Here is a 15,108-nt window from a genome sequence, read left to right as displayed (position 1 = left end):
CCCTCAAAGAACATTTTAATAAACTTTAACAAGCTTTCCAAGAGGGAGTGCTGTGCTTTTGAAGCTAGAAAGGTCTGTGACATGCTTGGACTCTGTGGGACTGGCATTCTCCAGCAGCTCTTCTTTTTTTTTTTTAATTTTTTTTTTTCCAACGTTTATTTATTTTTGGGACAGAGAGAGACAGAGCATGAACGGGGGAGGGGCAGAGAGAGAGGGAGACACAGAATCGGAAACAGGCTCCAGGCTCCGAGCCATCAGCCCAGAGCCCGACGCGGGGCTCGAACTCCCGGACCGCGAGATCGTGACCTGGCTGAAGTCGGACGCTTAACCGACTGCGCCACCCAGGCGCCCCCAGCAGCTCTTCTTAAGCACTTCCCATCCTGAACCCAACATGGAAGTGTGTGCAATCACATGGGCATGCATAGGTTAACAGGGGCATAAGGGCAGCTGAAATAAACTTGCAAGCATTCCTCTTGATTCAGCTCCAGCACTTTCTTCCCGACTTAGCAAGCAGATCGGAGATGACCTTATTATGGGGAAAGCCTGAGTCTACTCTAGTTCTAAAAATTATTTTCAAAATTTTCCTAATATTAATTCCAGATTACTTGCAGTTTTTTGAACACATTTGTACACAAATGTCATGCCTCTGGAGTTGAGAATCGCTGGAGCATGTCTTATCAGCAGATATTTTTTTGTTGGTGGTGATGTGAACATGTACATTAGGAGTGGCAATTCCTCTGGGGAAATTGTCATTGGGGAGCTATGGATCCATCTGTCCCATATTGTAAGTACTAACTATTAAAAGATAAAATTAATGAACCACTGCAAGTCTATTCTGGAGGGAGATACATATGTATGTGTATGTATGTGTATATGTATATATGTGTGTGTGTGTGTATATATATATATATATATATATATATATATATGTAATGTGTGTGTGTGTGTGTATATATATATATATATATATATATATATATATATATATGTAATGTGTGTGTGTGTGTGTACCATTTTTTCTATGCTGGAATTCTAAGCCTACCTCTCAGGGTAAAACTTTTGGCCATATTTTGGAAAGGCTAGGTTTAGGTTATCCAGACTTGAAAAAAATTCTGGTCAGAGAAAAGGTGCCCAAGGACAATGTCTTCTTCAAGCGGTAATGGCACAGCCTTCGTGTGGCTCGATGCATGTGACCCCACGGTAACTTATGCTCTCATCTGGTGATCTCCATTCATTCTCACCTCCACCTCACACCTTTTTATTCCCTCATGCCCCTGTGATATTCTGCTCCTTCCTCTTCCTCTTTCCATTTCTAGTCAAATTCTACCCACCACCCCCAAGGGGGAGCCCAAGTCCTACCTTGACCAAAAACTTCCACAATGTCTCCAGTTCATGTCTGTCTTAGTGTTTGTAACTTAGGTATCTTCCTGTTTGCATCAAAAAATTTTTCCATTCTTCTCTGTCATTCTTAGACCTGTGTTGTTCATTCTGCTCTGTTAAAACATTTTTATCCATTCTACTGAAATGCCCTCTAAAGTCCTCTTGATTCATTAATTTGCATTGTCCATTCACAAGCTGAAAATCCTGTCCTATGTTTCTTTTAATAGCCTTTTTGATATTTGAAGGCTATTCTGGTCTTTGTATGTGGTTTCGCGTCGGGTCCCTCTAATGTGCTATCTTCTAAGTCTCTGTAAAATTATGCAAGGAAGCCACTTAGTATCTCTATGACACGCAGTTCTGTGTAAATGCATTTTGTGGATCTTTTTTTCCATTTAGAGAAGAATATTTGAAGCAGGATGGGAAATGGAGCTGCTGCAGGTTTCTAGGCTAATTTTAGGAAACAAAATTCCTGTTCTATACAAAATAACTTTTATAGATAATTTGAATGAAGTGAGTGAATAGGTTGTCGAAGGTACAATCTTAGGGAGAAAAAATAACAGTCATGGTATTTTATTCAAAACGAAAGCCAAATCAAGTGACCTATAAGTGACTTTTTTCTCACTCGTGTGTGTGTGTGTGTGTGTGGGTGTGGGTAGGTGATTGGGGCAGGGTGTTGGTTGGGGATGCTGAAGTAACAGCACAAGGAAAGGCGGCCTCATAGTTGATTCCGAACTAGTGAGAAATTTGTGGGGTGCCTGGGTGGCTCAGTTGGTTAAGCATCTGACTTCAACTCAGGTCATGATCTCACAGTTTGTGGGTTCAAGCCCCGCATTGGGCTCTGTGCTGACAGCTCAGAGCCTGGAGCCTGCTTCAGATTCTGTGTCTCCCTGTCTCTCTCTGCCCCTCCCCTGCTCATGCTCTGTTTCTTTCTGTCTCTCAAAAATAAATAGATGTTAAAAAAAAAAAAAAAAAAGAACTAGTGAGAAATTTTAGAATGTAGGCTGTGAGGAAGCATGGCCGTTCCAGTGCAGCCACCATTACAGCAGGTGCCAGCTCACCATGGGTGGGAGTGGGAGTGGTCTGAATGGACGGAGCCTATGAACCTCGAATACATGAAACTGTAGTCTCCAATTAAAGGGCAGTTAACATTTAAACTGTTGTTGAAAGAGTTCTAGAGGATTGCTAAACTTTTACTCCTCCTACACTCAGACATGTAAAGAAAAATGTAATGTCTTCATTTTTCCTCTAAGCAGTCTCTTGTTTGTTGTCCACGTGAGCCTCTGTCTTGTAAGATAGCTAGAAAGAAGGAAAAGAAACCCCACAATTTTAGTCTAATCCAGTAGAATTATTCTAATTAGATAAGTTAAAAGGTGTTTGGCACCTTTTGGTAAAAAGGTTCAGTCTAGGCCCACTCCCTGTTGCTCATCAAGATAGCCTCTGGAACGTGGTGAGTAGTATGGGTCTCTTAAACCTGGTAGAGGAGGCTCTCTTCTCAGGGTGGGCCCTTTCCCGTCCCCAGTGATTTTGCTAGTAGATGGGCACCCTAATGGCCCTTGAGGTATAACTGGGGTGTTGTATTGGCATCTGCTGAGGAGCCTGGGACTTGTATAAACTGGGTTTGTCCATCTTGGCTCGGTCAGTGCCTCTTGGTCCTGCCTGGCTGATGTGCCCTCCTGAGTGCCTACTGGCACTGCTGATGCTCCTGAGGTCTGGCTGTGGCTTCCACAGACCCCCTATTCAGCCACTTGGCCTCTGTTAAAACAGCTCTCTCTCTCATGGCACCCTAGCCTGACTCTTCCTGATTCTAACTATTTAAAAACAAACAAACAAAAACATGTTTATTGTTGTTATTTAGCTATGTGCTTAATTGAATGGTATTTTAACCTTCAGATTCTTAACTAGCCAACTGTAGGGAAATCTCAGTCCAGGGGTTAAGATGAATTTATTAGCATTCATGATTTCATGTTCTAGACAGAGAAGCAAAAGGATACTTGAGATAGAACAGCGTGCAGGGCATTGACGTTAGGGAGAGCGTTGGCAGGTTGAGGCAGTGCAAGGTAGCTTGATGTGGCTGAAGCAGTGAGTCACAGCGAGAAGAATTCAGACTTTGAGAAGGGTGGGGAGCAAGTCTCAGATTGATTGCAAGGGTGTCTTAAACCTATAGAAAAGACCAACATTATCTTTACATTGAATAGAGAATGACTTTACATGGGTGATACAAAACAAAATAGTTGGTTACCAGAATTCACAGTAACATTTATGTCATGTGTTGGTGTTATCAACATGTATAGAGTTTATGGGTCTGTGATCCATTTCTATGTAAAAAGCGTCCCCTACTTAAAAACTGGGGAAGAGCTGGCTTAGTCACTTGGCCTAAGCTTGCCCTGGCAGTGACAACAATGAAATCAATAGTAGCAGTAATGGTTAATACTCCCTGCTCACAACGGCAGTGTGAAGTTACAGATGAGGGAACTGAGGCAAGGAAGGTTACCGAACTTGCCAAAGGGACAGGCCTCTGTACTTGGTGGCAGGTAGGTGAATAGAAGGCAGAAGCTGAACTTGGAAGTGACCTCTATGGCAGTGGTTCTCAACCATGATCCTTTCAAAAAGAAGGAGGTATAAGCTGAGATCTACTAAATCAGGCTTGGGATGGACAGATGAGACACATATTAGTACTTTTTGTTAACTTCTAGTAAGGCTCATATACACCAAAGTTGAAGTCTGCAGTTCCAAAAAGTCAGCCATACAGAAAGAGCTTGGTTCATAAGAAATGTGAAAGCTAATTCAATCAAATTTGCAAAATACTATGCAAAGAAGCCAGATCAATACCATTATGACAAAGATTTTATCAAACTTGGTACTTACCGCTGCTTGACTGACACTTCTGAAATTGCATACATTTAGCTTCATGAGCATTTAAGTTTGGAAGAGAGTCTGGAGTCCCTAGATAATTGAATTTGCTCCTTTGCTTAGGTAAGGAGAAGGGACAGGGAGAAGAAGGTCTGGGAAAAGGCAACTCTTTCTCAACAGGCATTTACTGTCCATTAGGTTTGTGCGAGGTACAAATTTGTGCTTGACTCTGTGGTGATACGACCATATGTAAGTAATGTCTCATCTTTTATGAGGCCGGCATTATTAGGACAAAGTTCAGAAAGGGAAGCAAATGTGAAAAACAGAATCTTCATCAACAAGTATTAGCAAATAGGACCCAGCAATATATAAAAGTGATAATACATCATGAGAAATGGGAGTTTATCCCAGGAATAAAAGGATGGTTCAAAGTTTAAAACTCAATCGATGTAATTCACCAGATTTAATCTAAAATGAAAAACTGTATGACAAATTCCATAGATGCAGATAACACATTTAAAAAAAATTCAGTATCCATTCATGATAAAAAAAAAAATTCTCAGAAAACTAGAAATCTAAGGAAGCCTCTTTAATCTGATAAAACCTTACATAAAATGTATGGCTTATATCATACTTAATGGTGAAAGACTGAATGCTTTCCCACTAAGATTGGGATCAAGGCTAATGTATCTCCTCTTAATCACTTCTCTTCACGAGTCAGTGTAATAAGGCAAGATAAATAAAAGTATACAAATAAGGAAAGAATTAAAGCCACCTCTTTTTGCAGATACATAGATAGAAAATCCCAGGGTATCTAGAGAAGACCTACTAGAACTAATGAGTAGTACGTTTAGTAAATTCACAAGATACAAGGTCAATATACAAAAATTATGTTTCTGTATGCTGGCCCAAAAAAACGTTATGAAATTCTTAGCTACAAATCTAAAAAGTGTGCAAGAGCTATATGTGAAATACTTCATCAGTCTAATGGGAAAAAAGCCCAAAAAACAAATTAAGGCTTAAGTAGAGGATCTCTCCATGTTAGTGGGTTAGATTACTTAATCTGTTTTTTTAAATGTTTATTTATTTTGAAAGGGGGTTGGAGGAGCAGAGAGAGAGGGAGAGAGAATCCCAAGCAGGCTCTGCCCTCAGCACAGAGCCCTATTTGGAGCTCGATCTCCCGAAGTATGAGATCATGGCCTGAGCCAAACTCAAGAGGTGGACACTTAACCAACGGAGCCACCCAGGTGCCCCAGGGCTCATTATTACTAAGACATTAATCCTCCCAAACTGTCGTGTATCTTTTCAATGGCAGCCATCTCCTTATCTTTTGACCTCACCATACCTGCATAATAATAAAACCTGCTTTTGGTAGCATTGACCCATGAACAGGGAGTGTCCTGGGAGCTCCAGACTTCTTTCTCTACTCTCACTCTGACTGTGCCTTCACTCAGTCATGTACCTAATACCAGCTGCACAGTAATACTTACCAAAGTATGGATCCCTGTCTCCCCTTGGCACCCTACATACACTAATGCTACCACCACCCACTACCCTGTCACCTCCGTATCCTGCCTAACTTTACCTTTTCAACCTGATATGTAGAATCAAGATGAGAAATGCATTGGCATCCTTGATTTTTGAAGTGGTGCTGGATTGACCCCTTCTAACTGGGAGATCAACTTCAAGTCTCCTGTACCTATGTCCCAAACCTACCTTTTGTATTCCTGACTTTTCCTAATTAGATTCTCATATTGTGCTCTTTGGGGAAGAGGAAATTAATACTGGATGAGGAAACCTTGTTTTAGTATTTCTCAAAAAAATTTCATGATGGAACTTGGCATAAGTTTTGTATTAGGATCATAGGTGAAGAAAATTTCCATTTACTATTTTAAATTGTTTATATAAAAAAATGCTATAAGATCAGCTGGTCTTAGTCTTTGTTATTACTCATCACCCCCTCTCCCAAGGAAACACTAAGCCCTCCAAAATTTCCATTGTTTACAGAAAAGGCTTATTGTAGGTGTGGGAACAGATTGCATATTTTTATCAGAGAACATCATTATTTAAAAGTAGTACAGGAATTTTAAGAAAAACTGAACTTTTAGGCCTGGTTGTGCTAGCATTTGAAATTTGGCTGTTTCATTAAATATTAACCGATTAATCCTGAAATCTTCAATATGAAATGCAAAAAGACCATTTGTATCAATGTGGATGGAACTGGAATATATTATGCTAAGAGAAATAAGTCCAAGAAAGAAAAATACCATATGATTTCATTCATGTATGGAATTAAAGAAACAAAACAGATGAACATAGGGGGAGGGAAAGAAAAATAAGAAAAAAACAGGAAGAGACCTCTCAAATACAGAGGGCAAACTGAGGGTTGCTGAAGGGGTGTTGGGTGGGGGAATGAGCTAAATGGGTGATGGGCATTAAGGAGGGCACTTGTTGGGATGTACACTGGGTGTCGTATGCAAGTGATAAATCCCTGGATTCTGCTCCTGAAATCATTATTATACTATATGTTAACTAACTTGGATTTAAATAAAATTTAAAAATAAAGTAAAATGTAAAAAATAGATATTAGTAATAACTAATTTTATTCAAATATATCCTGGACCCTCAGTGAAGCCTGTCACAATCACATTTTAGTAGTATTTGGCAAATTGCCTCTGTAAGCCCAACTAGTAGCCCCAGCCTATGAAAAATTAAGTTCTCTTTAGAAGATTGAACAGGTATTTGTATTCATGACATCAAAGATCTCAAGAAAAATCGAATTCTCATTCTTCGACCATCCCACTTTTTCTTTGTCATATGAATTTGCTTTGTTAAGCAAAACAGGTATGTCCAGAATATAGATGTTATAGAAGGGACAGTGCTTGAGTGTCCAGTATGACACCTTTTTTACCCTCCTGGGATCACTAGATATTAGATATGGTGGCGAGTGAGTCTGTGATCCTTGAGGAGCTTTCCTTTTGGTAGTGTCTAGGATTTGGTATCAGTGGTTTCTTAAAAAAAAATTTTTTTGATGTTTATTTATTTTTGAGAGAGAGATGGAACATGAGCAGGGGAGGGGCAGAGAGAGAGGGAGACACAGAATCTGAAGCAGGCTCTAGGCTCTGAGCTGTCATCCCAGAGCACGACGTGGGGCTTGAACCCACAAACTGTGAGATCATGACCTGAGCCGAAAGTGGACACTTAACCGACTGAGACACCCAGGTGCCCCTGGTGTCAATGATTTCTAAGGAAGAAAAATTTCAAATCTAGCCCAGGAAATATTTCTGTAAGAGAAAGTTCCTGAAGTTTCCTTGCCTGACAGCAAGTATGGAACCAACTCTGGGTTGTCCCTGGGGAATATGAGCTGTGGTATCATCAGCTGACTTCTCAGGTTGGTGGAGGAAAGAGCTCCTCTTTCTACTCAAGACTCCTTCTTCTCACTGGGCTATGGGTCCTATATCTCCGTGGAGACTTCCCTTTCCTGCTTTCTCCATCTCTCTGTGTTGGCTATTCACCTTCAGCAAACAAATGATTCCCTCAATCATAATAACAAGAAACCAACCTACCTTTGATCTTATTTCCTCTTCTAGTTACTTCTCCATCCAGCTTATTTGCTTTATAGCCAAAGTTCATAACCCTCAGCACAAAACAAAAACTCTTTAACAGTATCAAATGAGGCCCTGATTAGTCTGGCCTTGGCTCTGTCTCCTGCCATTTCCCACTTCCTGGTCCTGATAACCCTGCTGCAGTTTCAGCGCCACTCATTATGCATCAGAATCTCACCCTGGCTATCCCTTCTCCCAAGAAGTGGCCTCTGACAATCATAGATCAGGCTAAGTGACTCCCTTGTGTTGGTTTTTTCCATGCTCTATAATTTCATCAGACTCTAACAAAAGGTGGTCTCAGGTCCATCCTGAATGTTGTATTTCCCTCTAGTTTCTCTAAACCAAATAACACAGGGCAACTTAATATCAGCTTGGCTTTGTTGGGGGGCGATGGTGGGAAGTAGTGAACAGGCCTGTCTGACATCCCCCTACAATGGACTCTGCCCTGTTAGAATTCTGATTTGGAGATAGCACCCTCCTTAGGTCCTGATCTAGAATATCTCAGTTCAGTGTGAAGGTCAAGGTGTTGTGTGTGTATAAGAAACACCCAGACACAAATGAAACCCCTGGGAGGACAGGAATAGCATTTTATGGGAAATCTGGCTGAGGTCACATCTCCTGTTAGGGTCCTCTGTAATGTGCATCATGCCTGTGCTCAATATAGTGTTGGCACAGGTATGTCTGGAAGGTCATGGATAACACCTCAGCTGGCTTGGCACGTGCTAGTTACGCAGTCTCCACTTCTTGAATTACTCCAAATCTTTGCACTCCAACAACCATAAAATAGACATTTCACACAGTTTCCTATAGGAGCAGCGTTTTGTGTTGTGGTAGCTCTTGGGAGCCCACATATGCTATTCAGTAGTGAGACCTAGATGGATAGACAGAACATGTGCATTTTTGAAGTTGTATCAACATGCAAATGTAAAGTGGTAGTATTTGGATACTATTTCTGTAATAGAATGCTTCCAGTTTTCCACCCTGAAATACCAGGAAACTTCTTCCAGGTAAAAATAAAGCAGGGTTTTCTAACTCCAAGGTGGTGTTGGTTGCTCTTGAATCTTAAGGCACAAAATGTTTTGGTAAAATCTGGTTGAGGAATGTGGGTTCTGTCTCTTATATAGAAGATGTATGGCAAGCTTTATTTTTTTTTTTTAATGTTTATTTTTTGAGAGAGGGAGAGAGAACATGAGGCGGGGAGGGACAGAGAGACAGGGAGTGAGAGAATCCCAAGCAGGCTCCATGCTGTTAGTACAGAGTCAAACACAGTGCTCAATCTCAACAGTGAGATCATGACTGGAACTGAAATCAAGAGATAGATGCTTAACCTACTGAGCTACCTGGGCACCCTTAGCAAGCTTTATTTTTAAACGTTTTTTTAATGTTTATTTATTTTTGAGATAGAGACAGAGCATGAACGGGGGAGGGTCAGAGAGAGAGAGAGAGGGAGACACAGAATCTGAAGCAGGCTCCAGGCTCTGAGCTGTCGTCACAGAGCCCGACGCGGGGCTCGAACTCACAGACTGTGAGATCATGACCTGAGCCAAAGTTGGAGGCTCAACCGACTGAGCCACCCAGGCACCCCCTTTTCTTTTTAATTTTTTGTTTTGAATGTTTATTTATTTTTGAGAGAGAGACAGAGCATGAATGGGGGAGGGTCAGAGAGAGAGGAAGACATATTTTTAAAAAACCTAATTAAGGGAGCCTGGGTGGCTCACTTGGCTAAACATCTGACTTTGGCTCTGGTCATGATCTCATGGTTCGTGGATTCGAGCCCCAAGACTGGAGCCTGCTTTGGATTCTGCCTCCCTCTTTCTCTGCCCCTCCCCCACTCATACTCTCTCTCAAATAAACATAAATTAAAAAAACAAAAACCTAGTTGGAATAATCTCAAATCCATTATACTAATTTTCATGAAGGAATTCTCACTAAGGGAATTTTGGGAAGTCCTGCACAGGTACTAGTTAAATCCAAGTTGTTAGAAATTATCTTGAGCCTGACTGGTATAAAACAAATTCCATTGCCCAGATAACAGGCCCTGTGTGATCCCTCCTAAGACTCTTTATTGGAACTCAACACGGGGTGACTATTTAACCCTCAGAGCTGAGAGTTTGTGTTGGGAGACATTCTTGGGTGGAGACTTCCTGTTCTTTGCTACTGCAGGATGAATTGTGCAAATGATTGTCAAATAGTTGGCTGGGTTGGAAACTGTCACTAAGTCTACACCAATTATTTGTTAGAGGAAGATGAGGAGGTGGGGGTGATCCTCACCTTTATTGCTATTACTTCACTTAAGAGATTTTCAGAGTCACTAGATCTTTGGTATTTGAATTAAGAAAGTCATTGTTGAATTTGAATGAATAGCAGGTCACTGAAAGAATTGCTGCAGGGAGCTGGGAGAATGATAGAGCAGCTAAGGGAAAGTGTTCTTGAGTATAAGCAGGGTTCTTCAGCTGCACCGACCATAGATAACAAGCTAATACCTTGTGCAGCAGTTGTCCCAGGATGGTGATTCGTAGCAGAGCCTTTCTTGAAGTTGCAGGTACTCAGTTCATTTATTCAACAGTTATATACGGAATACCTCTTAGGTACTAGGTTGTGTTCTAAGTGTTGGGGGATGTAACCGTGAACAAAACAGAAGTCTGTATTCCTATGGAGCCTATAGTCTAGTAGGGGAGGACAGACATTTCATAAATAAACAGATTTATGTGGTTAGAGGTAGAAAACTTTATGAAGATACATAAAGTAAGAAATGAGGGATATCGATATGGGTCAGGAAAGGCCTCTTCAAGAAGCTGAGAGACCTGGAGGATGTGAAGGCATACATGAGGTGATATCTGAGGGAAGTGTTCTAGGGGAACAGTGCAAAGATTCTAGAGGGTAGCCAGTGCAGAGGTCTAAGGCGGAAGCATTGAAGGCAAAGCAAGTGTGAAGAGAGGGAGAAGTGTCAGCTAATGTCAAGACTTGTGTGTTATACTGAGGGACATGGAGAATCATTGGAGGATTTTGAGCAGAAGAGGAACGTGATCTAATTTACATACTAACATGACCACTCTGGCTCCTGGGTCTGGGTAAGAGATCTGGTGCCTGGGACAACAGAGGTGATGGTGATAGAGGTGGTAAGAAGTGGTCAAATGGGAGGTACACCTTGAAGATAGAGCCAGTGGGATTTTAGGATGCCTACAGTGTGGAGTACAAGAGAGCAGGGATCAAGCATGACTTACAGCTGGGGGGGATGGGGTTGTCATTGATTAAGGTGAGGAAGATTGTAGAGAGGGCAGGGATTGGATTGGTTTGGTTTTGTTTTCGGTGGGGACTGGGTAGAATGATCATGTGTTCTGTTGGATGCTTAAAGGGACAAAGGCAGCTTTTGCTATTCCTGTGTCCTCATCTTGGCACCCTTAGATACTGCAGACCTCTAAAACTTCTGAGGACATCTGCCCACAGTAGCAGGACTCAGTACTTTCTGTTGGAGAATTACTGGGCCTGGCTTAAGTTGTTGGTAAGCAGCGACGTTGAGAAGTAGCCATGGGAATTCATAAATTTGTAGTGCGTGATGGGCCCGAGCTTCCTGCTGGCCCAAGCACTCTGGGATGGGTCTTCCTTCCTGGGGTCACTCCCTTTCTCTTTCTGTCTCCTGTCACTTGTCACTGCCATTGCCTGCTGATTCTAGCCAGGGTTTCTTTGCTTCCCATCTCTAAGCACTGACAAACCACACAGAGCTTCTCTCTTCCTCTTCTGTACACTGATCGCTTTTCATAATAATGGGAAACTGTACAAGTATTACAGTAGATTCTTTTCTTTATTCTCCCTTGCCCTGTTTCATTATCTGTTTTGATTTGATGTGTGAGAACTTTGTCCTCACTGGGTTGCACTAGCCTGTATTTACTACCTGTTTTGATTTGATGTGTGAGAACTTTGTCCTCACTGGGTTGCACTAACCTGTATTTACACACGTAAAATCAGAATTTGTCTTATTTCATAAAAATACATTTGCTAGGCAAAGAGAGTCTGGTATTTCTGGGCATTTTGGCATAGAGCTGGGGAGGGAACATAGTGGTGAGGAATGAGAGGAAGTGGTGAGGAAGGAGAGTGGTTAGGTGTTACCATTCCCTCTTTCTTCTTTTTTTCTTTTTTTCCTTTTTTTTTTTTAATTTAATTTTACCCTTCCCTCTTTCTAAGCTCTTCCACTGTTGGCCTGTTACTACCAGACCTGCTCCTAAGACCTTTCTCTGTGCCATGTCAGATGCAGGTGCCTGATGGTATGGGAGGTGGTGGGGGGATGGGGCCCATTAGCATGAAAGGAAGAGTGTTTCTGAATTCTAGAGCTTTCAGTAGGCAGTGGGGTAATCCCTGGTTTGGACTCTAAGAAGAGCAGGACCAGGTCTGAGTTATAGAAAGATAATCCCAGTATCTATAGCAGATTGGGCACAAGAGGAGAAGCCAGAGACAAAAAAGTTGGCTAGAAGATAAGAAAAGTTTGTGCAAGAGAAGTAGAGGGCTTCTACTTCCCTTGTCAGTGAGGCTTAACAGGGGGGAACTGAAGGAAACAGAGGGAATGGCCACAGAGTGAGCATGGAGCTGAGTCGTGAGAGGTGCTTGTAGAACCAGTGAAGGCAAGAGGCAATAGAAGTACAATGGAAGTTATGTTGACTTCAAGGAGCCTGTAAGATCCCCAAGTGGGTGAAAATAAGGTTCCTGGAATTGCTTCCCACTGCCCCTTGGAAGGCAGATGATAAAAAAAAGGTGAGCTCACAGGAGGTACAGGGGCTGGAGAAAGACTTGGGAGCTCTGGTCACAAATTGTGGTGTTGTGGTGATAACAATGGGATTAGGGCTGCAGGACAGTTCCTGGGAGGTCATCTATCTGTCTTTCTTACATATATTTCCCATACATATTTCTTAAACAATTTTTGTCGGGGGTCCCCGGGTGGCTCAGTTAGTTAAGTGTCTGACTTTTGGTCACAGCTCAGATCATGATCTCATGGTCTGTGAGTTTAAGTCCCGCATCGGGCTCTGCCCTGACAACGCAGAGCCTGTTTTGGATTCTCTGTCTCCCTCTCTCTCTCTCTCTCTCTCTCTCTCTCTGCCTCTCTCTCTTTCTTTCTTTCTCAAAAATAAATAAATAGACATTAAAAAACAAACAAACAAACCTCATTTTGCCAAGGTATGTTTTGTGCTGGAAGAATGACGATAGGTAGTTCTGCTCCTGAACAGGGACTCGATTATTTGTCAATAAGCCAGCAATGGCTCAGCCATTACTCATGAAACAGCCATTATCAGTCACACACATAAGAACTTGCCTTGGAATTTTGAGTTCCTTTCAGCAGTTTGTTGAAAACACCTTCATGACGGAATCTGTGCTGGTGCAAAATACCTCATGCCTTTGAACTAATCATTGAGCTATGTGCTGGGGTCTGAGAAACGTGAGGTGGCATGACCAGCCCCTGCTTCACTGCAGGTGTAGACAGGTGCCGAAGCCCTTGCTTGGTGCTCTTGTGCCCAGTGCGTTTGGCTCTTAATTTCCTGTCACATATGTTCAGTCACCTCAGCGTAATCATAGAAACCTGGTTTGTTGGCTTAGGTTGTAAAGGGTTACGAGTCTCTTAGTATAACTTCGTGTATGTGGAAACCTTGTGAATAGATCATTTTAATAATGGAGTTCATTGTTCTAGGTATTCATTATCAGGGTAACTTGCTTTTTTGGGAGTAAGGGAAGTTAGAATGCTCAGTTCCCACTGTTTTTAGTAGGCAGGTTATTAGCTAACATTTCAAACACTTTGCAGCACAGGTAATTAAGTTACTTGACAACATCAACACCGCTTCGTACCTGTATCATGCAGTTCTTGTAAAGGTGGTAGTTTTTCATTCACTGCTCTGATTTAGAGGGTTGTTTTTTTGTTTTTTTTTTTTTTTTTCCTGTAAAAGGTTTTAAAAACGTAGAAACAGGAAGCCAATGCCAAAATTGATCCGACTCGCTTTTCCCTTCTTAAAGAGGTTCTCCTTAGCCCTCCTGCCCTGCGAGGCAAGTGCTTAGGCTGGCCCACTGCAGTTTTCAAGATTGAAATCAATCATTGGATTGCCGTTCTGATAACACTGCCCTGCAGGGCAATTACCACCAATCCCTCCAAATCCACAGAACGTGGTGAAAGGGATTGCTGTGGAAATAGATCTGGGAGACAATTACATATATTCAGTTGGCATTAATTTTTTTCTTTGACCAAACAGGAAGAAAAAATTTCATTTTATAAAGTTTGCTGTAAGTAGATAATTTTAGTACACCTGAAACTGGCGTAATATTGTGTCAAATATACTTCAATTAAAAAAGGAATAGGTAATTTTATATGTTAGTATATACATTTATGTGGTGAAAATGTTTTCACAAATTACCTTGCAAAGGTGATTTTCCTAAACAAACTGATCTTATACTATATCATATGTTGTATGTCTCTTTAGTTATTTACATATGCATATTTTTCTTGGCTTCTCAACTGGGCTTGGGTATATTAAAAAGGAGTGCCGTACTTCTGCTGCTATTGTATTCCACATAATTCCTGTCACAGTATTAGGTCTGTAATAGACCATTTCAAAACAAATCTGTTTTGGGTGAAACTCAAATGTAGTGGGAAATGCATGTTTCAGATTTTCAAAATCTGGATTTAGACTAGGAGGGAACTTCAGTACCTAACCACCTCCCATTCACATCTGCATATGCTTCGTGCATGCCCACATTTGTAAATCTATCATGTCAGGACTATTCTGTGATATCATTAGGAAACACATACTCTATCCTCGGGGTTTAATTGGTATATTATAAAGAGGTTCTTGCTAATTGAGTTTGAAGGAACAGTTGGGCTGCAACAGAGTTGTGTCCCCGGGCATTATTGACACCATGTTATTTGCATGGGTACTTTCACTAATGTATTATACAATAATGTCCTTATTTGTCATGTGTTCTCCATAACTTGGTAGATAAATTTGAGCTTAGAGTAAATTGTTCTTGGTTTTTCACAGGTCTCATCAGAAAATTGAAGACTCAGAAGAAAGCAGTGATGAAATTCTTGCTCGTCTAACGTCTGCGGTAAGGCCTTGCAGTTTCCCTGCCTAAGGGTGCAGAAAATAATGAGGGCCAGGATCTTCAAAGGGAGGCAGTTTGGGTAGCAGTACAGAAAGACACTTGCTCTGTGGTTGCACATCGATGTGGCAGGCCCACATCAAGGCAAAAGGAGACATGACTTTGACTTGCTACCCTCAATGCAACTTCTCCAGCAAGA

At 41.5% G+C, this 15,108-nt stretch overlaps 1 protein-coding gene across 1 annotated transcript in view; it reads left to right on the top strand.

Annotated features, from left to right (window-relative positions):
- Window positions 1–15,108, top strand: part of RAPGEF5 (Rap guanine nucleotide exchange factor 5) — a 233,780-nt gene that overhangs the window by 49,795 nt on the left and 168,877 nt on the right. The window contains exon 6 of the mRNA XM_045495057.1: window positions 14,849–14,915. Coding sequence (XP_045351013.1) covers window positions 14,849–14,915 — 67 coding nt within the window. The remainder of the gene's footprint in view (window positions 1–14,848; window positions 14,916–15,108) is intronic.

This window comes from Leopardus geoffroyi, chromosome A2 (assembly GCF_018350155.1).
Source record: "Leopardus geoffroyi isolate Oge1 chromosome A2, O.geoffroyi_Oge1_pat1.0, whole genome shotgun sequence".
NCBI lineage: Eukaryota > Metazoa > Chordata > Mammalia > Carnivora > Felidae > Leopardus > Leopardus geoffroyi.
This window is presented reverse-complemented; position numbering and strand designations above follow the sequence as displayed.